This window comes from Dromiciops gliroides, chromosome 3 (assembly GCF_019393635.1).
Source record: "Dromiciops gliroides isolate mDroGli1 chromosome 3, mDroGli1.pri, whole genome shotgun sequence".
Taxonomy (NCBI): domain Eukaryota; kingdom Metazoa; phylum Chordata; class Mammalia; order Microbiotheria; family Microbiotheriidae; genus Dromiciops; species Dromiciops gliroides.
In genome coordinates, this window is record NC_057863.1 from 53,448,888 (window position 1) to 53,472,610 (window position 23,723).

Here is a 23,723-nt window from a genome sequence, read left to right on the forward strand (position 1 = left end):
GCAAAAAAGGATTTTAAGCATATAAAAAATAAATGTAACTGTGTCCTACATGTAAACACCAATCATAGTTGCCCATAATACATATTTTCATGAAATAACCTAACAACTTTCACATAGGATCATATAAGATCTAGAAGTACTTGGAGACCTTCTAGTAAGGGAACCATGGCAATGATTGATAAAATGACTTATCTAATGTGAAGTGACAGACCTGTGATTAGACCCTTAAAAATGTATAGCAACAGACAGATAAAATATCACCCTCTCCAAGGTAACAAAGTTTAAGGTAATCTGAAGGGCAACGGGGATATAAATGTTGAGTGCACATTTGCAATGATGACTGATGGTCAAGAAGTAGTTTAAGGGATACTACTGAAGACCAATATAATTAGGAAGTTGGTCAAGGCCTGACTGTTCTACTGGTATCCATGAAATATAAGACTACTGAGAACAAGCCCAACATGGCTAAGAAGTATGTCAGTTGAGAAGGCATGGATAGGTTCCAATTTGCCAGAATTCTAGTTACTGCTTTGGAGTGGAAAAAGCTCTAGGTTGGGAGTAAAAAAAAACTGTACTCAGGACCAGCATCACAACTCAGTTGTATGGCTTTAGGCAATTAATTCAGTCTCTCTTGAAGCCTGGACCTTTCCATCTGCAAAAAAAGGAGGAAGAATGGGGGGGAAGAAGATGACTATTCTAGTCATCTCACAGGACTACTACTAAGATCAAATTAAACTTTTTAAGTAAAACCAGGCTGAAAAGTAAAGATGTATTCAAAACAGTTATTATTTTTTCTGGTTAAAGTGACAGTTATTGGGGAGAAGTCTTCAAATTGCCACTTTAATAATTGATTAAATTATTAATTAAATGGTTAGTCAATAAAGAAATCAACAATTAATAAAACAATAAACAAATAATTAATAATAACTAAACAATAATAAGCCTTTATTGAACTTACTATGTGCCAAGCACTGTGCTAAGCACTGGGATTTAGGCAAAAGAAAGTGCCTGCCCAGAAGGAGAGCATAATTGAATGAGCCATCTCTAGGGCTGGGCTCAAAGCCCAGTGCTACCACATGCTACTACCTCATTACCTCGGCCATATCATCTTATTAGTCTGGCATTAAGTTTTCTCCCCTATAAAATAAGGGAGCTGGACTGGATCAGCAGCTCACAATCTGGGGGGGGGGTGTTCCACCAACCCTTTCCAACAAAATCAATGTTGTAACCCCACCCCACCCCACTCCCTGGGCAATGTGATACATTTTTTGTAACATTCTGCAATTACTGACTGCTTATGATGCAATTACAGACTTTTTAACATGAACCCCTAGGATCCACACTGCGAATTCCCAATGGGTGTGAGAACCACTGATTGCATATCACTGTTTTAGACCAGACTATCTTTAAAGTCCCTTCCATATCTCAGTCTTAGATCCTATGACCCTAAGGGCATCTCCCCACAACCTTATTAAAATTCCAGAGTAATTAAGACTGTAATCTCCAGGATATAAAGAAGACTGACTAGACCTTTTTAAACAGACACATGCTAGAAAGGTGCTTGATCTTTGAGTATCAGAGGACCAGAGTTCAAATGCTGCATCTGCCATTTAGTCCCTGTGTAGCCTTGTCAGTCATTCTCAAATGTAAAATAAAGGGTTTGACTAAAAGGCCTCTGAGGCCTCTTCCAGTTTTGGATCTCGGATTTTAGGAACAAGCTATCCCTGCCACAGCCAGGGGGTGGCCCTCAGGCTCTAACCAGCAGGCTGAACAAAGGAAAACAGCCAGGGCAGAACAAAAAGCTTTTTTAAAAGGTAGGTGGAGGAAGAGAAAGGAAGATAGGAAATAAGGCTGAACTTGACTTTTAATAGCTTGAATAAGTTTATTTGTTATCCTGAAGTAAAGAGCTTACCTGTAAATATTCTCAAGGATCCAACATTGTGGGTAAGTACTGCGAGTGATATGAAGTATTTGATTGTTTAACACATAGTAAGCACTCAAGTGTTTCTACTTGAGTTATTCTGTTACCTATTCTTCTTTGCAGCAACTCTGATCACAGAGCAGAACTCTCTATTTTCTAATCACCAATAAGTAAAATTATTTTGCTGCATAACACAGAGTCACAATAACTATGTCTACTATCAAGCTGGACTGAGAACATCACATGCTAGTAGCTTATTATGTGAGTAAGCAGAACATGTTTGAGTGGCCCTCATAAAAACCTTTATAATAATAATAATAAATTTATTATTAAATATAATTAAGAAAATACTATTAAAAGGCACTGACTCAATCCATCAAGCATATCAAGTTATTAGTGGTAGAAATTGCTACGAGGCTAAGCAGAACCAGAAATTGTGGGTCAGACCCCAATCAACATTACCAGTGCCTGACAGACTTGGGCACAGAGCAAAGACAAATGTGACGTTAACCTTTTAAGAAGTTTTACATTTGTGGATAGATCATTGCAAAAATAAGGTAATAAAGAGAAACTGTTTTCATCACTAACTTTCAAGCATCTCCTTAATACAGCTTGTTGGGCTGGAACACACACAAGATGAGTCAATATGAAGCAGACACTCAAGTCTGGCTTCAAAAATATGTGTCTTAGCCTTGAATGGGTAGAAATCAGTGACAGACTAGGCAAACGAACAACAGTGAGAGCTGACTGGGTCTCTGCACTCTGAGCTATGACAAACTAGGCCACAGGTATGGTATGAAACCGGTGGGTGTGAGAGATGGGCAAGACTATTAGGAAGCCCTCAAGCATCTCTCCAGTAAACCTCAAGATTTAGAGAATAATTTGTATTAGCAAATTGCACTTTTACATGCAAATAGGGTTAAGACACTAATACATGCCCTTAGGTAAGGGAGGTTTCCCTCCCCTTTGATATTAGAATGAGAAAAAGGGAACTATGGTGTAAAGCCAATTTTAAGGTGGTAGGTTTGGAGGAGGGTTCTGAACAGTTGGCACAAGGGATGTATGAGACACTAAGAAGTAAATATAAATATAGAAAAATGTTGCCTAGAGACAACAATCAACTTTTCATAATAAAAAGACTACAAGAAATTGTTGGTCATTCTCTTCCAGTATAGCAACAGCAATCTTCAGGAGTGGCATCTCTGACATGATGAATGCTAGCAAATTTCTTTAATGCCTTTTAATATTCTAGAGGAAGAAGGACTAGTAAAAATACTTATCAGGCAACTATTTCATAATCATATACTTTACAGAGATGTTCTAATTCAGCCTAAAAGAAAATTTGCTAAAGTATTGGCTACCTGATAAAAGCATGACAGAAAATTCACAATCATGCACTTCAGTGAACAAAAATTTTAAAGACAGCACCAATTTTATGCATTAAGTGCCAGTTTCTAAAGATTGCATTATTTTGATTAAATTATTCCAGTTACATTTCAAGAGCTCTCTACTCTTGCATGTAACTCTTTAGGTACCTATGCAGAAAAGTGATCAGATTATTAGATGAAACAAAGAAAAATCTATGGAAAGTAAATCAATTATTTAAGGTCCTTGGCCACATTCATGTTGAAGACATTTCCTATATTAGAGGAAACATTTCAACTAGAAATAGATATCCATGTGAAAAAATTCTATCTAGCAATGTAAATCAATTTAATATCGCTAAGTGTTATCTTTTTTTTTACCACAGGTTTACTCAGAAAATATGTATTTTAGCACTATTGGTGAATTTTGCTCCTCTTGCTAATTTATTACTATTTTGCCATTTCATTGCTCAAAGGCATCTCAGATAAAAATGTGGCAAGATCATACCAATTAATCTTCTGATTTGTAAGAAGCTTTGGTGCAAGATTAACAAAAAAGGTAGAATTTTTTTTTTCTGGCTAAAAATTTACCACAAAATCTTCTTATCAATACCAGCATTCCTTCACCCTCTCCATTCCAACAACTAAGAATTGCCTAAATTAAAGAAAGAAATCCATGGAAAAGATTTCTTTCTTAAATCCTCTTCAGCATTTTATAACACCATGCTGGCTACAAATGATTTGATGTTTTAAAAAGAGAGGGGGTAGGAATAAAAGTGGAATAGATGCTAGCAAAGAGGATTTTTTTAAACCACTGTAATCTGCTTTAGGTATCACTTAAATTGTACGAATTTAGCTATCTACTAGAAGTTTCTCCAACAATAAAGTGGAGAACTGCATATGTGGTAGCAGTGGCCACTGGAGCAGTAGTGGCTAACCACAAAGGAAGAATCTATAGGGAGATATGGAGTTATTCAAAGACAGCAGTTACTTTAGGGATTAGGGTGGAGAGAAGTGATAACTATGGTCTCTATAAAGGCATTGATCCATGGAGTCCACAAAGAAAAGGACTTCTATTTGCCAGTTTGTGAGGTAACAAAGGGAGAATGTGCTCATGATTTTAAGGGAATGTTTTATAGTAACTGTTCTGGCTATATTGATTAGTAAATGCCCTTTGTTAAAAAAGCTACTGAGGCTACTGATTGATTGAAATTGGAAGTGTACCACTGGGGACTAGTAGGCTTCCGCTAGTCACGGACGACCACGGATCAGCGCCTTAAAGAGCCACAGGCCACAGTGTGGTTGTGCAGTCCAATACGAGAGCCGCAGCTCCTGCCACAACGAGGACATTGGAAAACTGCGCTCTCGGTCTGTTCCTGGTCTCATTCGTTTTTCTTCGTCCAGAGTTTGGAGGCCCATTTCAGCTTCGCAAGCTGTTCCTGAGTACTGAACTCCATCGGAACTCACCCTCCTAAGGACTACCGATGATAGAACTCAGAGTAGGTGTAGCCAACTACCCCACTCTTCCTTTGGGGACCTTGTGACTATAAATAAGTGGAGCTGTGAGAATAATTCCAGAGGGGCAGCTATAATATTATTTCTTTACATTAAGATACCATAAATTATTCAACCACTCTACAATTTTTAGATACATAAGATTGATTCCAATTGTTTTATATTAGAAATAGACAATAAATATTTTTGTACCTTGTCATTTCTATCTTTTTAAAAAAATTTTTTGCAGGGCAATGAGGGTTAAGTGACTTGTCCAGGGTCACACAGCTAGTAAGTGTCAAGTGTCTGAGGTCAAATTTGAACTCCGGTCCTCCTGAATCCAGAGCCAGTGCTTTATCCACTGCCACCTGATTCGTCATTTCTTAAGAAAAGTCCGAGCAAAGACAATTATAGGTGGGATCCATTTTGACATTTTATATTCTACCAAGTTTCAGTCTAAAACATTTGACTAATCCCAACAATAAGATATCAGTATATTTTTCTCCCAAAGATTCAATACTAAATTTTGTTTCTCTTATTCTAGTGGATCTATAAATAGTATCTTGAGGCTATCTTGATTTGCAGTTTTCTGACTGGGGAATCTGACATCTTTTCACAGGGTTAATAATTGACATTTTCTCCTTGCTACTCCTCCTTTAGGGAATATATATGTGTGTGTGTGTGTGTGTGTGTGTGTGTGTATCAGTTTTTTGTAGCTTCTAAGTGGTAGACCTTTATTTGATGTACTACTTGTGACCTTGGAGAAGCCAAAACATTCATGGATATCAGTTTCTTCATTTGTAAAACGAGAAGCTTGGAACAGATGGCCTCCTAGTCCTCCTCCAGGTGTAGATCTCTGATCCTACTGATTTCCAATATTTCCCCCCAATCTGTTTCCTTTAATTTTAGAGGTACTAGCTTGTCATGAATATCCCATTATTTGTGTATAATCAAACATCAATTTTATCTCTAATAATTTCTTCCATCTATTTGATAGAAATATTTTTCCTCCCCATACTCTAACATATTTGTGACCTCAAAGTGGGCATTTCCACTAAGGAAGGGAAAAGGAAGGGAATGATCATTTATTAAATGCCTACTCTGTGTCAGGCAACATGCTAAACACTTTACAAATATTTCATACGAGTGTTACAATAACACTGTGAGGTTAAATGCTATAATTATCTCTATTTTGCTGCAACAGAGGCAGACAGAAGTTAAATAACTTGCCCAGGGTAATCACAGCTGCTAAATATCTGAGGTCATATTTGAATTTAGGTCTTTCTGAATCCAGGCCCAGCATTCTATGCACTGGGCCACCTAGTTGCCTAGCAAAGCTAATTATAATTCATCCACATCTATATATACTGTACAACTCTGATGCCTGTCCTTGCATAAATTCAAAAGAAGGGATTCACTATCATGTGCTGGGGTGGAAGGAGGAGCTTCTTTGGATTCTCTTAACATTACATCATATCAGGGACATATCCAGTGATTGGCTCATTTTTTTTGTTTGTTTATTTGTTTTTGTTGTTATTGTTGTTGTTTTTTCTGGCCATATATCTCTGGTTACATTTTCTATACCACTTCTTCAGAGTAATTCAGTGTAATTCTTCAAGTGGGATCCATTTTGACATTTTATATTCTACCAATTAAAGTAACAGTATATAATATAAAATACTTGGGAATCTACTTGCCAAGATAAACCCAGGAACTCTATGAACACAACTACCAAACACTCTTCACACAAATCAAATCAGATCTAAATAATTGGAAAGATATCAATTGCTCATGGATAGGCAGAGCTAATATAGTAAAAATGACAATACTGCCTAAATTAATTTACTTATTCACTGCCATACCAATCAGACTACCTAAAAATTATTTTATAGAGCTAGAAAGAATAATAACAAAATTCATCTGGAAAAACAAAAAATCAAGAATATCCAGGGAAATAATGAAAAAAAATTCACAGGAAGGTGGGTTAGCAGTACCAAACCTGGAGCTCTACTATAAAGTGGCAGTCATCAAAACTATCTGGTACTGGCTAAAAAATAGAGTGGTAGATCAATGGAATAGGCTAGGCTCAGGAAATGCAGTAGTAAATGACACTATTAATGTAGTGTTTGATAAACCCAAAGACTCCAACTTCTGGGATAGGAACTCAGTATTTGACAAAAACTGCTGGGAAAACTGGAAGATAGTATGGCAGAAATTAGGCATAGACCAACATCTTACACCTTATACTAAAATAAGGTCAAAATGGATACACGATTTAGACATAAGAGGTGATACCATAGGTAAATTAGGAGAGAAAGGAATAGTGTACCTATCAGATCTTTGGAAAGGAAAACAGTTTTTGACCAAACAAGAGATAGAGTATATTATAAAATGCAAAGTGGATGATTTTGATTACATTAAATTAAAAAATTTTTGTACAAACAGAAGCAATGCATCCAAAATTAGAAGGGAGGCAGAAAGCTGGGAAACAATTTTTGAGGCCAGTACTTCTGATAAAGGCCTCATCTCTAAAATATATAGGGAACTAAATCAAATTTATAAGAACCCAAGTCATTCCCCAATTGAGAAATGGTCAAAGGATATGAACAGGCAGTTTTCTGATGAAGAAACCAAAGCTATCTATTCCCATATGAAAAAATGCTCTAAATCTCTAATGATTAGAGAGATGCAAATAAAAACAACTCTGAGGTACCACCTGACACCTATCAGATTGGCTAAAAATGACAAAAAAGGAAAATAATAAATGCTGGAGAAGCTGTGGGAAAATTGGAACACTAATCCATTGTTGGTGGAGCTGTGAACTGATCCAACCATTCTGGAGAGCAATTTGGAATTATGCCCAAAGGGCGATAAAGCTGTGCATACCCTTTGACCCAGCAATACCACTTTTGGGTCTTTTGCCCAAAGAAATCATGGAAAGGGGAAAGGAACCCACATGTACAAAAATATTTATAGCTGCTCTTTATGTGGTAGCAAGGAATTGGAAGTTGAGGGGGTGCCCATCAATTGGGGAATGGCTGGACAAGTTGTGGTATATGAATACAATGGAATACTATTGTACTGTAAGAAATGATGAGCAGGAGGAGTTCAGAGAAACCTGGAGGGTCTTGCATGGGCTGATGATGAGTGAGATGAGCAGAACTAGAAGAACATTGTACACAGTAACATCAACATTAAGTGTTGATCTACTGTGATGGATTATATTCTTCTCACCAATGCAATGGCACAGAAGAGTTCCAGGGAACTCGTGATGGAAAAGGATCTCCAAATCCAGGAAAAAAAAAAAAAAAGAACTGTGGAGTATAGATGCTAAATGAACCATACTATTTCTTTTGTTTTTGATGCTGTTGTTTTTTTTTTTTCTATTTAGAGGTTATCCATCATTGCTCTGATTTTTTTTCTCCTATAACATGACTAATGCAGAAATAGGATTAATGTTATTATGTATATATATATATATAGAGAGAGAGAGAGAGAGAGAGAGAGAGAGAGCGAGAGAGAGCGAGAGCGAGAGAGAGCGAGAGCGAGAGAGAGAGAGAGCGCGCGAGCGAGCGCCTGTATCAGATTACCTGCTGTCTGGGGGAGGGGGGAGAAAGGTCTGAATCTTTGCATGTGACAGAAAGAGAATAAAATACTTTATTAATTTAAAAAAAAAAGAGAAGGGGTTACTCCATATATGTCTTTGTATCTCCAGTAACTAGCAGTCAGCGTTTGATATGCATGGGGACAGGCCCATGATTCACTGGTATAGGAAACTCCCCAAAGAGGAAACTAGATCAATGCAGGTTGTCACTTTCTTGAAATTATAAGGTTAAGTGACATGCCCAGGGTTGCATGGACAATTTATTAAAGATTTTGAACTGACAGCTTGCTGGCTCCAAGATTGACTCTATTCACTAGGCCATGCTTACTCTGCCACATGGGTGCTTAAGAAATGCTTGTTGAATTGAAATATTCTTTTTTTTCCTTGTGGGGCAATGAGGGTTAAGTGACTTGCCCAGGGTTACACAGCTAGTAAGTGTCAAGTGTCTGATGCTGGATTTGAATTCAGGTCCTCCTAAATCCAGGGCCAGTGCTTTATCTACTGCGCCACCTAGCGGCCCCTGAATTGAAATAGTCTAAAAACACACTGCCTTTTCAACATGGTTTGCTCATTTTACAAAAATATGTCTTTAGATGAAAAAGTGAAAGGGAGTAATTGGTATCATAGAAAGTATTAGAAAGGGGAAAATATTCCTGAAGTGGTGAGATTTCAAAGGGAAAGTGAAGAGATGAGATAAGAGGTTGATCACAATCAGGGACCCAAGTTAATGGCTATGCATTTGCTTTCAGGCACTGGTGTGGTCCAGAATCAGGGGTTCATAACATGGAGTTTGTAAACTTGTTTTTTAGAAATAATTTATTAACTGAATTTCAATAGATGGCTCCTTTATAATCCTAGTATTTTGTTTTATGTATATGGAGATATTATTCTGAGAAGGGGCCCATAAAAAAGGCCCATGACACAATAAAGGTAAAGAACTTCTGTCCTAAAGGAAGGAAAAAAAAGTAGAGTCCTGGGAGTGCCCTAGTTAGTGATGGTCTGGTCTTGAGCAAAGGGATCACTAATAAACTACAAATGTGATTTTGAGGTGTTTTGAAAAATACAAGAATTAAAAGCATTACACTACATTTGTGCTGAGAGCAACTTTACATATAGCAGTTCTTACTTTAGTGATTGGAAATCTTACTTGAAATGAGTTAAAGGAATTTATTCAATTTAATGACAAATCACAAAATGAGTTCAAATCTAAAAGTCTGACTCCCTGATAGAGGTTACATAAAATAAGCAAGTAATCAATCTTATAATATACTTAATTTTTTTCCCCCTTTAGGAGGGTAATAGAGAAAGTGACACATAATGTCTAATGTGCAAAATGTCAGGATATTTATAGTCAAATACTAGTATTTAAGAACTGTGTTCTTATTAACTTTGAAAATCCAAACCTATTATTATAGTAGTCCTACTTTTTCTACATTCCTCTCATAAATTCGAGATTAAAATGACTACAAGAGATTTTAATATTTCCTGTGAGAATAAGTATCTTTTTAAAAGTACAAGGAACCTAATATTTGAAAATACAGTTTATTATGTAAAAGTAAAAACAAAAACCTCCCCCCAATACAATATTGTTATAATATTCACACACCACACTGTAAAACAGAGACAAATATATCTTTGTGGCAATAAAATGGTCTTTGACAACAAGAGAAAAGGGAACCCTGCCAACATCTGCACATGTACAAATGCCTTGCATTGGCTACTTTCCAACTGGCAAACGACAGCAATATCTACACTTCATTACCCAAGTCACAAGCAGAATAGGATAAAATATATGAACAAATGTCACATTGGGCAACTTTATATTCCTACAATGATTCTGACAATGTTAACTGAAATTCAGATATGCTACTTGTAAGAGGAGTTCTAAAATGTCATTTTATAGTTTGCTACCTATCTCTCAGAAGCATTTAATTAAAAGGATTCATATTATAGTTGATGTAATAATAATTTTTCGTTGACTCATAAGAATAATCAGATCTCACTAAGAAGAAAATTTCATTGAACAGGCTATGGTACTCTGGTAACTTAGCTAATAGAGTATTCAAAACAGTAGTATTTTTAAAGGCCTAAAACTTGAATTAAAAGAAAACACTAGCTTTGGCTCAAATATCCATAGTCAAGCAGAATTTCAGAAACAACCAATGTAAAAACTATAGCTTAGCTATTAAAGATATTAAATATTAAGAATAAATCATTATCTTTCTTCCCTACTATCTATAGTTTATAAAGACAAAGTATTATATTGTAAACACAAAGAATTGCACTGCCGAAGTCTACTGTACTCCATTTAAGTTGAAAAAACTAAAATATGGTTTTACAAAAAAATTCACTAACAATGCATATAGTTCATAAATGTAAAACTTTAATACGAACGATTTATCCAATTATCCTATATAGCTTATTTACTCAGGGTAGTTTTGAGTAAATAGAGATTAAGAGACATTCAAAGAAACTTGGATCTATTCCAAGCCTAATTATATTAAAGACACTCTATCTCATTGTTCAGGGCTTTTTAATCATGTTTGATTGTCTACCACAAAATTATTTAATAACTTTTAAAGAAATAAATATTAGTTTAAGATTATATTAGAAATACACTTCATGTTTAGTTATTTAGCTTTACTTTTACATCACATGTGAAGATTGTTATTTTTAAGTCAACCCATAAAAGACATCTAATATTTCCAGCAATATTTAAGAATGGCATTTTATTATATTAAAAGTTTATCAATGTTTAAAATAAGACCAAAATTATGAGATGCCTAAAGTGTTACAATATTACAATATTTCTAACATTGCAGGAAAAAAACCAACCCCATTATGCTTAAGTTCACAGCCATCACTTTCATAAAAGAAAACCACAAGCTAAACCTCAGAAAACACCAGTGGCAGTGTTGGATACATGGATAATGGCTTGAAGCCAAGGTCCCAGACTGAAGTAAACAAAATTTTCTAATATAGGAGGATGAACGTCATCCAATATTAATTAATCTTAAAGTTAAGGAAAGAAAAATCTAAATAGTTATGACTTTTTAAAAAGTTTCCACACAAAGCAAATTAACACCACCTCATACAGAGTCACAAGTTCTCTTTATAGAACCTACTTTTAAGATTTCTAACTTTCGTACATAAACAAAAAGACTAAATATTCACTGGAGACATGCTGGGTCTCAGAGCACTACTCACTAAATACTAGACACACAGCACAATACCAAGTAAAACTAAATCTTTAAAACTCAAGAGTTTACGATATTTGACTAAGAATTTTAAGCAGTTATGAAACTTCAAAACAAATTATCAATGCTTTAGAAAACTTAGTGGATACCTACGAATAGTAATTTAAAATTATATGCTGGGCTTTTCAATCAAAATCAAAGGGTATTAGGCTATGTATTAAAAAAGGGAATAGGGGGGAGCTAGATGGCACAGTGGATAGAGCACCGGGCCTGGATTCAGGAGTACGTGAGTTCAAATCTGGCCTCAGACACTTAACACTAACTAGCTGTGTGACCCTGGGCAAGTCACTTAACCCCAATTGCCCCACAAAAAAAAAAAAAGGGAATGAAAGATTCTGTATAAAACTAGACTGATTCATATAAATGTTTGCTGATGCATTCCAGTGAAAAGGAATAAGATCAAATAGTCATAATTTGCTTAAAATCATGGAACAAGTGAACATAGAAATTTATTTCTTTCTTTAATTCAAAGCAAAACTTCAAACAAAAAAATTTAATATTTTAGAAAAATCATCTTAATCTAATTGTTAAAACATGAAAACATAAAATCTGGTAGATTTTTAGCAGAAATGAACATTTCTGAAAATAAAAATGCACACACCGAATGTTCTTGGAAAGTTAAGGCTACCAAAAGTACAAAACATACACACACAAAACCAAGTATATTTGGGGAAAAAAACAGTTCAAATTTAAATCTAAATCCCATTGTAGTAACGCATGTTATAACAGCTGTTCATTGAGATTAGTAGATTGTGTTGGTGAAGAATAATGTAATGTGTTCACAGTTGTATGAACTGTCTGGAAGGGGAATGTAACAAATCACAGGGATGATTTAATGTTTATCTAATTTTTACTGAAATTTCAGTGGGAGCATTTCTAATGCTCAGTAAAGGACAAAGTCCATTACAAATACTCGATGATCATAACAAAATTCCTGCACAGCCAAAAGACTTATGTCCCAAGAAATGTCCTGCTTATGTCAGAAAATATCTTAAACAGTAAAATATCAGTCCAAGAGACCCTCGAGTTCATTGTAAGAGAATTTCACTTCTATAACTGCCCCCTGCCTCATGTTGTCATATAATACAGTGAGTGATTTCATCTCACTAGAGAAAAAAAACTGGTATGACTTTTTTTTTTACTTCATATTGGTCATAGACCTAGATCTTCTACAGGCCAATATTAATTAACTCCATCCTTCAGTTATATCATCTGATTCCTTCCACCTGAATTAAGTAGCAAATGCTAGTCTTTACAAGAAGGCATCATTTTCTGAATACCATTTACAGCCCATTTCAAATCCTGACAGTTTTAACTGTGCTTTGGAACACAGCAAGAATAAGAAATACATGTTTCATACCATAACTTTAAACAGTTATAACTAGAATGGAAAACTCTTGGTCAAAAGATACTGGGAAATTAGTCTAATTGCAATAAATCTAATTTCAATTGAAAAGAAAAAGGCTTCTGAAAAAAAGTAAACACTTTCTTTTAATGAAACAAGCCAACAAAATGGGTACTGAATATCCATATATTTACCAATCCCAACTTGTCTTCTTCCTAGCCATTCTTATATGCACCAACTGCTCTGCAATTCATTGTAAATGAATGAAAATATGTCTATAAAGGGCATCCTGAGAAATCTGATCCCATATGCCACACACACATACACACACAAACACAAATGACCTGTGACTTTGTTGGTAGAGAGAAGTTCCAGTGGGGAAACTTTCCCCACCAATACAGATATGAAACTGCAGCTGAAGAGTCTCAGAGAGTTGTTTAGAGGCACTGAGAAGTTAACAATGTCAAAAATACATATACTCAGTTTGGGGTAGAAGCTGGACCTAAACTCAGTTGCTCTAGGCACAACAGATATGAAATAAAATGCACTCACTACGCCTTAAAATAGCTCTAAGTGCATAAGGTAGATGGGTTCCTGCACTGTGTGAAATACTCAAAACTATCATTAAAAGTTCCTTCCAACTCTATGGATCCCAGGATCGATCAAATCTTATAAGGTGAACGATGGTGAATTTTCTTACCTGCCAAGTCAACAGGTATTTATTAAAATGGCCACTGTGTGTCAATCATTGGGCTAAGTACTGGAGATAAAATGACAAACAAAAGGGGCTTGTCTATGGAGGAGACAACATACAAACAATGCATGTATAAATGAGATATACACAGCATGCTCTGAAATGAACTTGTGAAAAGATATGGTTCATTTGGTATCAAAGCTTTTCATGCCCATTTGCTTTTCCATAGAATAAACACAGGGCTTTCCACCCCCTAGGGGGAAAACCCACTAAAATTGTAGATTAGTAAGTACTTCATCACTGCTTCTCCATTCCATTCCATCCCTTTCATCACCTGGAACCTGATGGTCATATCTGTTAACAAATCTCATAAGCAACACGTGAGGCATGTGGCAGCATAGGAACAGGTAAGTGCAAACTGTGATGAGGTCTCTGACATTGTTCAGTTCAAATACTAAGTCATTTCTTATTTCTCTATTCTTTGACTTCAGCACTTTGCATAGAGGATTACAGTACATCTAGAATTTAGCAGAGAAAAGTAGAAGACTAGGAAAATGAAAGCATTATCAAAGTGAAAAAAGGATCTAGAGTGATGTGCCCAGAAGGTATCTATCAGAAGACCCCTAAGTAAGGAACTTTGCTGCAACACCCCAAAAGCATCATTTTGCAGTGGCTGGTAGAGTTCCTGTCATCTCAGCTTACAGGATGATAAATGTAGCAAAACAATTGAAATGTCCCTTCTTTCACTTCAATTAATCATCCCTAGAGTTTTGTACTTGACAGTGGTTCCAGGATTGAATACTATAGGAAACAGTAAAGAATTAGTGAAGCAAATTAATGCTCCATTGGTCCACAGCCAGAAAAGACCATACAAGTTCGGTGCCACAACGTAAGCATTGGAATGTTGTGAATTACAATGGGGGAAACAAAATCAAGGAAATCATGGTTCCTTGAAGTAACCCAGAATTCCAGAGTTGCAAAGCACTGTGCTAAGTGCTGCAGATACAAATAGATAAGTAAGAAAGTGCCTGCTCTCAAGGAGCCCATATTCTAATAGGGGTGACAACACATCTGAAAGGTTTCAGCTCTAAGTCAGATGGAAGGTCTCATGGGACCAGGGGAACAGCAAAGCAGATAGTAAAGTTTCTTTTTGGTGTCATTTATACTGATAAAATCACTTCAGTTTTTGATGCTGAACCACTTGACAGTTCCAAGGACTTCAGTGACAGGCACTTTCTTTTCTGGGTCTTCAACAGATGTAGCTGGAGCACCTGCAGAAGCAGTTGCCAGGCTGCATTCCCCACAGGGGTTGCTCCCAAGAGTGAAGATTGAAAGCCCTGGACTTGAAGCATTGCCATTCTTATGCTTCTTGGGCTCAAAGTCCTGGACTGTCTCCATCAGGGTCTGAGGGACCATGGTGGTCAAGATGGGGGCAGTGGCCTGACCTGCTTGGCAATGCTGTCTTGGGGTGCCCTGCTAATTCAGCTAAGCTGGCTTGCCTTCCCCTTAGGGGTAGCTAGGGTGGGGGTTGGGGGACAGCTGGCTCCCTCTCCACAGGGGATCCTTGTCCTTGTCCAGGTGATGCATATGAAAAAAGAGACTCATGGGCCTGCTAGCCCAACCCATATCCAAGGCTCAAAGAGGATTCAGTACAACATACTTATACACTCATTTAACCATTGCCAAACGAAGAAGGACCACTACTTCCCCAAGAATGTCATTCCACTTTTAGATAACTAATGGTTATGAAGTTTTTTCTTGACATTATCCATTTATTTCACTGTATTAGATTAGGACCATTTGATAGAAATGACAATAGTTCTCTAAATGCTTAAAGACAGTCATCATGTGCTGCCCTATGCTTCTGTTCTCCAATTCTTTTATCCAATCATTCAGTATACATCATGGACTCAAAGTCTTTCAACATCCTGGTTGCCTTGCCTCTGGATCAGAAGCTCTTATTTCTTGGTATCCATGGATCTCCCAGTGGCAGTCTGGTGAAGGCATACACAGACCTTTTTTTTTCTTAGAATGTTTTTAAATGCATAAAATACACTGGATTACAAATGAAACCAGTTACATTGAAATATAGTTCTTAAATTTGGGGGGGGAAAGGTATATAGACCCCAGATAAAAAATACCTGCCCTCAACGTTCTTCACAGCTTATCAATGAGCTTCCTAAAACATGGTGCCTAATACTGAGCCCAATACTCTCGTATAATAAACCTGTCAACTCCTTGTTCCTGAAAGATATGCCTTAGCTATTTTGGCTGTTAAATCATACTGCTGACTCACTTCTTGGAGTCATGAGTAAATGACCAAAAAAGCTACAAGTAATTTAATAGATGCCCCAAATTCCTCAATAATATGTTGAGCCCTTGACAGTATCCTTGGCACTGTGACCTTTTAGCCTAAAGTCAAGGTTAAGTTTTTCAAGCTTTCTGGTCAGTGTCAAACCTCTTTCAGAGCTATCTACTCTCAAACTGCAGGCTGAAGAATGAATCAAAGAAACAATCAGGTGAGAAAACAATAATAATAATAGCTAACGTGTATATAGCATTTACTACAATTATTTCATTTGATCCTTCATAACAATACTAGGAGGTATGTGCTATCATGACTATTTCTGTTTTCGTTATTCAGCCATTTCAGATGTGTCTGACTCTTTATGACCCCACTGAGGTCTTCCTGGCAAAGATTTACATTTTCTTCTCCAGCTCATTTTGCAGATGAAGAAACTGAGGCAAACAGAAGTTAAGTGACTTGCCTGGGTCACACCCTAATGTTGGTCTCAGAGATAGGATATGAACTTAGATCTTCCTGACTCTAGGCCAGGAGCTCTATCCACTATCCCAGGGCTTCTTAAACTTTTTCCATTCGTGACCCCTTTTCACCTGAGAAATTTTTTATGAGATCCCAGGGTTTATAGGTTTATAAACTAGGTATACATAACCTTTTACATTGCCAAATTTTTTGTGACCTGCCCCCCACCTACACACACACACACACACACACACACACACACAGTTATTCACAGTTTAAGAAACTAGGCACTACATCACCTAGCAAGTTCTAAAAAAACAAACAACCAAACCAACCCCAAACTCAAAAAGCTAGGTAAAAAGACAGGGTTCTTTCTCTTTCGGCTTCTATTCCCTTCAAGGCTGCTTTTGATGTTCACTTAAGCCCGATTCCAGCACAATAATTATTGCTAACATTTACACAGGCTTTAAGTTTTACAAAGTGCTTTACACATATTACCTTTTTTTGAGCCCCACAACAACCTATGTTGTTATGCTCCTTTTCAGATGAATCAAAAGCTGAGTTATTATTAAGTGACTTGCTCAGGGTCACAAAGCTAGTGACTGAGGCAGGTCCTCCCAACTCCAATTGCAATACTCTATCCAGATTACAGATGAGCCAGACAAAAGTTAAGTGACTTGCTCAAGGTCACACAGCTAGTAAATGTCCGAGACTGGATTTTAACTCAGTATATAGAACTTCTATATGGAACTATGCCTCTAAAACAACCATCTTTCCCTGTAGAAATTATTCTGGAAGGCAAAAAAAAAAAAATCAAAACTAACCAGGAATGGCCTAAAACCTGTAAAATGTAACTGCATTATGCGAATGACTTTTAGATTCACTGCTATTTTAAAGTAATCCTTACTTTAAAGAGGTTTCAACTTAATCTACCAATCTCTGATAAAATGTTTCAATATAAAATCATTCAGTTTTATGAGATTAAAGTAACTTCTCTCCCTATATAAACAATGCATAAGCATTGAATTTACTGCCAAGCTAAGTTTTCTATGAAGTAGAACTAGTATTGATTTCTCCTTTCCAGATCACTAAAAAACTAATACTTAACCCCACCCCTGTTCACACTTCCTTTTCAGTCAATAAAGACAGACACACAGTTACTGAATGGTAAAGGTACACCAACTATGAAAATCTATTATCTACATATGTGTTTGTTACTCAAAGACCTATACAGAAGAGTTGAAATGGGTCTCTCATTGAAACTATCTAGAATGTCAAATAGGCATGGAGTGGCAAAAAGGAGATTTATGCAGTGGGTCACACAGAAGTTACTGGCAGAGACAGGACTAGATACAACCTTTGCTGCTTGGATCCTTGCAAGTAAATTTTCTTTTATCATCTATACATTTAAATTTTCTACCCCCTTTTGAAGTTTTTGTTCTTAAAATACTTCTGTTAACTCAGAAAACTTTAAATTATATGACAACATACAATCTTCTTGCCAAATATTCAACTCTGATATCAGGCAGTACAAGAACAAATCCCCCCTTAAAGGGCTGAGGTATCCTTCAGGGAGACATTGTGAAAGCACTGGAAATGCAAAGACAAGAAAAAGATGGGGTAGGAGCAGGAAGAATAGGATTAATTCCTGCTTTCAGTAAATCATTTCTCATCATTATCCCAGATGCTGTGTCTCTGTTGCTGTCTTTGTCTCTCTCTTTCAAACCTCCTTTCTTATCTAAAAGAAGGGAAACACAAACTTTCTTAAAAAGATGCAACTCAGGGAACATTTCTCCAAACTAGGCAGGTAAATGAAAAGCAAGCTAATGACAGAATGCAATTTAGTCCCATTTATCCAACTCAGAAGACTTGTATACTTTGACCTGATTATCAGGTCAAATTGTACTGCTTTCACAACACATTCCACTGCTACATTCGAGAGGGTCTTTGTGGGTAATTACTGTTCAATTTGTATTAAGCACAGAAAATAAGAGGGTAACAAGCTCAAGTTCTAAACAACTCTCACATGAACTCTATGAACTCTAATGTAAGGAAGATCATAGGGATTGAAGAAGAAATTTTACAGGCTAGAAACTTTGGTACAATTTGATTGGGTTATTAGTACAAAAGTTTTGCTGTTTTTTTTTAAACTAAAAATCTAATTTAATCAAGGAGAATTTTTCTCTTGGGGATATGGCAATTAAAAAAAAAACAAACCTCAGAAGGAGGCATCATGATTTTTTCTTTTTTTTTTTTTAATCACCAAGTAGCTCCCTCTCCTGGAAAAATTTCTGAACTGTTACGAAGACCAAAAATGCAGTTGTATATGTTCCCTTGAAGCAAAGTGAATGAAACTTTAAAAAAAGAAAAAAAAAACCAAGATGCATAAGAACCACATGAAAATTGTCAGTAAGCCATATTTTTATAGTCAAATTCAAGTTCAGATTATCACCAAAGACTCAAGATTATCACACAGTTTTATAGAACTCTGTTTTGATTATGGAATTTAGAAACAAGGACAACATAGATATAGCCTGTTTTGTTTTTTGTGGGGCAATGAGGGTAAAGTGACTTGCCCAGGGTCACACAGCTTACTAGTTTCAAGTATCTGAGGCTGTATTTGAACTCAGGTCCTCCTGAATCCAAGACCAATGCTTTATCCACTGTACCACCTAGCTGCCCTCAATATAGCCTTTTTATCATCAATAAAAAGATTTTTTAAAAGGCAAATGCTCAGCCACTTACTAGCTGTGGGACCTTATGTAAGTCACCTCAGCCTCTTGGCCCACTTCTTTGTTTCTGTAAAATGAGAAGGTTGGACTAGATGGCCTAGGAGACCTTCCAGCTCTAGGTCTTTGATCCTATGTACCAGACATCACTGTACATGTACATATGTGGGAGAAGCATTCTCTGGGTTTCAGTAACCTAAGAGTTTTGTGACCAACAAGTCCCATGTAGGTGGTACTCTATTGTAACTACACACTTAAAAAAAGAAAAACACAACTCCTTATCTTATTAAGAACCTCACAAATCTTTTATCAAATTGACCTTGGCTTTACACACGCAAAAATATTCCCTAATTTAAAAAATATGCAATTTTCTGTGTACTTGCACAGTTAGTAAAAAGGTAAAAATTACATGACTGACCAGGACAAATTCATGAGTGGCATAAATTGTAATAGAAACCTAAATGTTTTCTTTAAATGATTCCATTTTCCATTTCACACCATAAGCAATATTACAAAATATTAGTACAGTAATGATGGATTTGAATTACCAGTACTAACAGCATCATTTAGAACCACTCCAGCCAACATGACAACCACATTAAAAAGTTTAAAACCACCCCTCTTAAAAAGCAAACACTGCATTAGAATGGTCTCTACCCTAAGCTCTTATCTATAACCCTGTGTTCTATTCACTTATCTATCCACCTATTTGAAGCAATTATTGGGATTCTTTACACTTAATCACAACTTATGGCAATATTTCTGATAAAGTCTGTCACTCTGCAGATGTAATATAAGGTGACAGAAAATTATGAGGCATAAGCTTAGTGAAGATTTAGTTTTCTGTTTCTTCTAACTAAAAATAACTTTTTCTTAAAAGTTCTCATGTAATGAAGGCTGATGAGCTTAACTAAGTCAGTTGGGGAGGGGGGAAGCCCCAGGTCCCAAATTCTGGCAGTAAATGCTTTATAAAGGGCCAAGGAAATAACTTCAAAGCAGAATATGAACTAGAGTAAAGAAAGCAAACACTGTGTGTTAACTTCTGGAACTGTGTGTGTGTGTGTGTGTGTGTGTGTGTGTGTGTATCCGAGGTACCATAATATTCATAACAAATGATTTAAATTCCTGACATTCTTAAGAGATCTATTTTATAATGATTGGTTCTAATAAACCAGTCCTCTAAAATATACAGTGATAAAGTAATTTAATCATTCATCTTTTCTTCAAATGCCAAAGTGTATCTCTATTTTTTTTAAACAAAAGAAATATAAAAACTTTGGAAAGTCTTCTATAGTATGCTTACTCCAAAGATTTTTTCCAGAGAACATGCTTATATAAGAATCACTGCACTTTCTATTTCATTAACAGAAAACAGTGTACATGAAAGAAGAGAACATTCAGGATTTGATTCAAGAATGCATATATTATAAATATGCCCTCAAGATTACCTACCTGGGTTTACAATTACTTTAGGAGTAGGTTTACAATTACTTTAGGAGATTTCTTCACTAGAGTAAGTCCTGATTAAGATTTAACTTAAATTAAAAGTTACAGAAGGAATATTTAGGAATTTTTTCCTTGCTTTGAAATGGCAAGTCTAACACACTCCCTATTAGTGTGCATTACCAAGATTTACACAAATGCTTTTCTTTTTATGGAGCAGAGTGTTTCCCCCATAGCCACAGTAATCTTTACCCTGTCTCCCTGTGTGCTTGCATCATGTTCTCACTTAAAGCATTTTAAAAACCAAGTCACTTTCTTTTTCCAAATCCCTACACAGTGGGGTACATAAATACTACCTGTGTTTGGGCCCTAAATGTTCTCCTAACACATGGAAGATAGTAAAAGAGAAGGAGGGAGTGGGGGTGGAACACACACACATCCACATAAAAGGCACTTTCTAGCTCCTGCCTGAAACATTGTGTGACTCAGCACAGGATCTCATCCCACTGCTTTATTTATTTCCTAATAAACAGTCTACCCAAATCTTAAGACTTTACACTAGTCACCGATACAATTAACTCCGTAGAAGCTCAACTGACAGCTTAAATAAAACGAACGCTTTGGTGACTTTTATGTAAAACGTAAACAGTATCCACCTAAAGAGCTCGGCAAAGGGCTGGCCATAAGCAACAGTAAAAGCCTATGGGGAAATGCAACGAGCTCTGTCCTGATCCAGCATTGGCATGTCCACAAGGACAGGACACGGAGGAAAGATGAAGTAACACTGTTGGATTCTGCTAGTCCTTTGGGTCCCTAGTCCAATCTTACTTAAATGTGCTTTTCTTTACTCCCCTCATTCTGTTCAGCGGTTTGTATTACTAGTATTTGCATCATACTTGATTTAACTTTCACTTAAAAAAAATCCCTTCCTCTCTCTTCTTAACTTCTCCAACCCATTCTTCCCCTTTTGAGGAATCTGTTAAGGAAACTAAAAAAGGGCATTGGGAAAGCACCGAGAAGTTCAAGTTCAAAACTGTAGTTTAATCAAATACAATTTCCAGTAGAAAACTAGTTCAAGTGGTCTACCGAGCTCACATCAAGAGCAGCCCAGAACCAGACGAGGAGGCCAGGTTCCAAAGCGTCAGAGGCGGCTCTCCGAGACTGGGAAGAGAGAAGACTCGGTCCAGAGACATTCTCCGAGACAGAGATACGAGAGAGAAGCCTCCCGCCAGAGGCATTCTCCGAAACAAGAGACACAGGGAAAGGAGAAGACTCGGTCCAGAGACATTCTCCGAGACAAGAGACACAGGGAAAGGAGAAGACTCGGTCCAGAGACATTCTCCGAGACAGAGATACGAGAGAGAAGCCTCCCGCCAGAGGCATTCTCCGAAACAAGAGACACAGGGAAAGGAGAAGACTCGGTCCAGAGACATTCTCCGAGACAAGAGACACAGGGAAAGGAGAAGACTCGGTCCGGAGACATTCTCCGAGGCTGAGATATATACCGAAGAGCCGAAGCCTCACTCGGGACAGAGACCCCGGGGAGGGGTGGGGGCGGTTTCTGGCCTCCCTCCGGTGGTGTGGACGTCAGGGTCCGGAGTGCGTGGACAGATCGCCCGCCCGCAGCCCCCGCAGCCGGGTGGTCTTCCGGATCGGCCCCCCCTCCCCTCCTCCCGGTGCCCCTGCCCCCCCCCCCGCCCTTCTCTCCTCACGCTCGGCGGCGCCCGCCCCGTCCGGGCCGCCCGCCTACCTGTAGCACCAGCGGCTCGGGGTTGAAGGCGAGCGTGAGCAGCAGCTGCATCCGCTCCGAGTCCTTGAGGTTGCGGAGCAGGAAGCTGCCCGAGTCCTTGGTCTCGGCGTAGCGGCGCACCAGGCGGTCGAGCAGGCGCTGCGAGGGGCAGTGCACCAGGTCGGACCAGCCCTCCACGGCGTCGGGCGTGAGCAGCCGCACGTCGCCGTTGAGGCGGGCGAATTCCGTCTTGGGCATGGCCTGGAGCAGGTCGCAGCGCGGGCGGCCCGTGGCCCGCTTGCAGATGCTCTGGTCGAGCTGCGCCAGCTCGCGCTGCGAGCCCAGGCGTTTGAGCACGACGCGGCGGCGGCCGCCCTCGCGGGGCTCGCCGTACTGCCCGAAGTACACGTTCTTCACGTTGAGGAAGTCCAGCAGGCGCAGCCGGCCCCACGCCTCGAAAGCCACCTGCCCGTTGAGGAAGCGGCGGCACCAGCTCGTGCCGAAGCAAGCCGGGCACTTATTGAGCTGCAGGAAGCGCCGGTCCGCCAGCTCGTTGCGCTGCCAGGACGCCAGCAGCGACGGCGAGTGCAGCACCATCAGCACCAACAGGCTGCCGAGCGCCGCCAGCTTCAGCGAGCGGGACAGGCGGCCCAGCTTCGGGGGCACCAGGCGCCACATCCCGCTCGGGGGCCGCCGGCGCCCCCCCCGGCCCCGCCCCGGGGGGAGGGACCCCCCGCCGAGCCCCGCGAGCCCGACCCGAGCCGGAGGGAGGGAAGGGAGGCGGGCGGCCGGGCGGCCGCGCGTGTGTGCAGAGCGCGGGGAGAGAGACGGGGAGTGCGCTGGGAGACCCGGAGTGTGGCGGGGAAGGAAGGAGAAAGGAACCCGAGCCGGCTCCCGCTCCTCCCCCAGCCACTTGTCCCCACCAACTCCTCTCTCTCTCTCTCTTTCTGTCGCTCTCCCTCCCCCTGTGTCTCCCTGCCCTCCGCCGGGTCCGACTCCAGCGGCGCCTCCTCCACACCAGCCAAGTTATAGAGGAGCCGGAGGGGGGAGGAGGGAGGAGGGAGAGCGGGGAACTGGGAACGGACGGCCGGGCGCGCGCGCGCGCGTGCGCGCCGCACACTGAAGGAGCGCGGGGCCCGGGCTGGAGAGGAGAGAAAAAGAGAAAGAGATAGACCGCCTCCCGCTGGAGACTGGGCGGAAGGGAGGAGGTGGGGCTCCGGCATCCGCGAGACGGAATGCCAGCCGCCCCAGCTGCCACACACTTTCCCTAGACGCGGGGGGGGGGGGGGGGAGGGAGTGTCCTCCCCTCCCTTGTGTGAAGGGGGCGGAGACGGCGTGACGGGGAGGGGCCTGGCGAACGAATCGCACACCGCCTCGGG

General features: G+C 39.1%; 1 protein-coding gene across 1 annotated transcript in view; it reads right to left on the bottom strand.

The window, feature by feature from the left end:
- DIPK2A (divergent protein kinase domain 2A) overlaps nt 1-23,429 on the bottom strand; it is a 34,647-nt gene extending 11,218 nt beyond the window's left edge. The window contains exon 1 of the mRNA XM_043997905.1: nt 22,366-23,429. Within this exon, the coding sequence (XP_043853840.1) occupies nt 22,366-23,022 (657 nt within the window). The 5' untranslated portion in view covers nt 23,023-23,429. The remainder of the gene's footprint in view (nt 1-22,365) is intronic.
- Nucleotides 23,430-23,723: the final 294 nt, after the last annotated feature.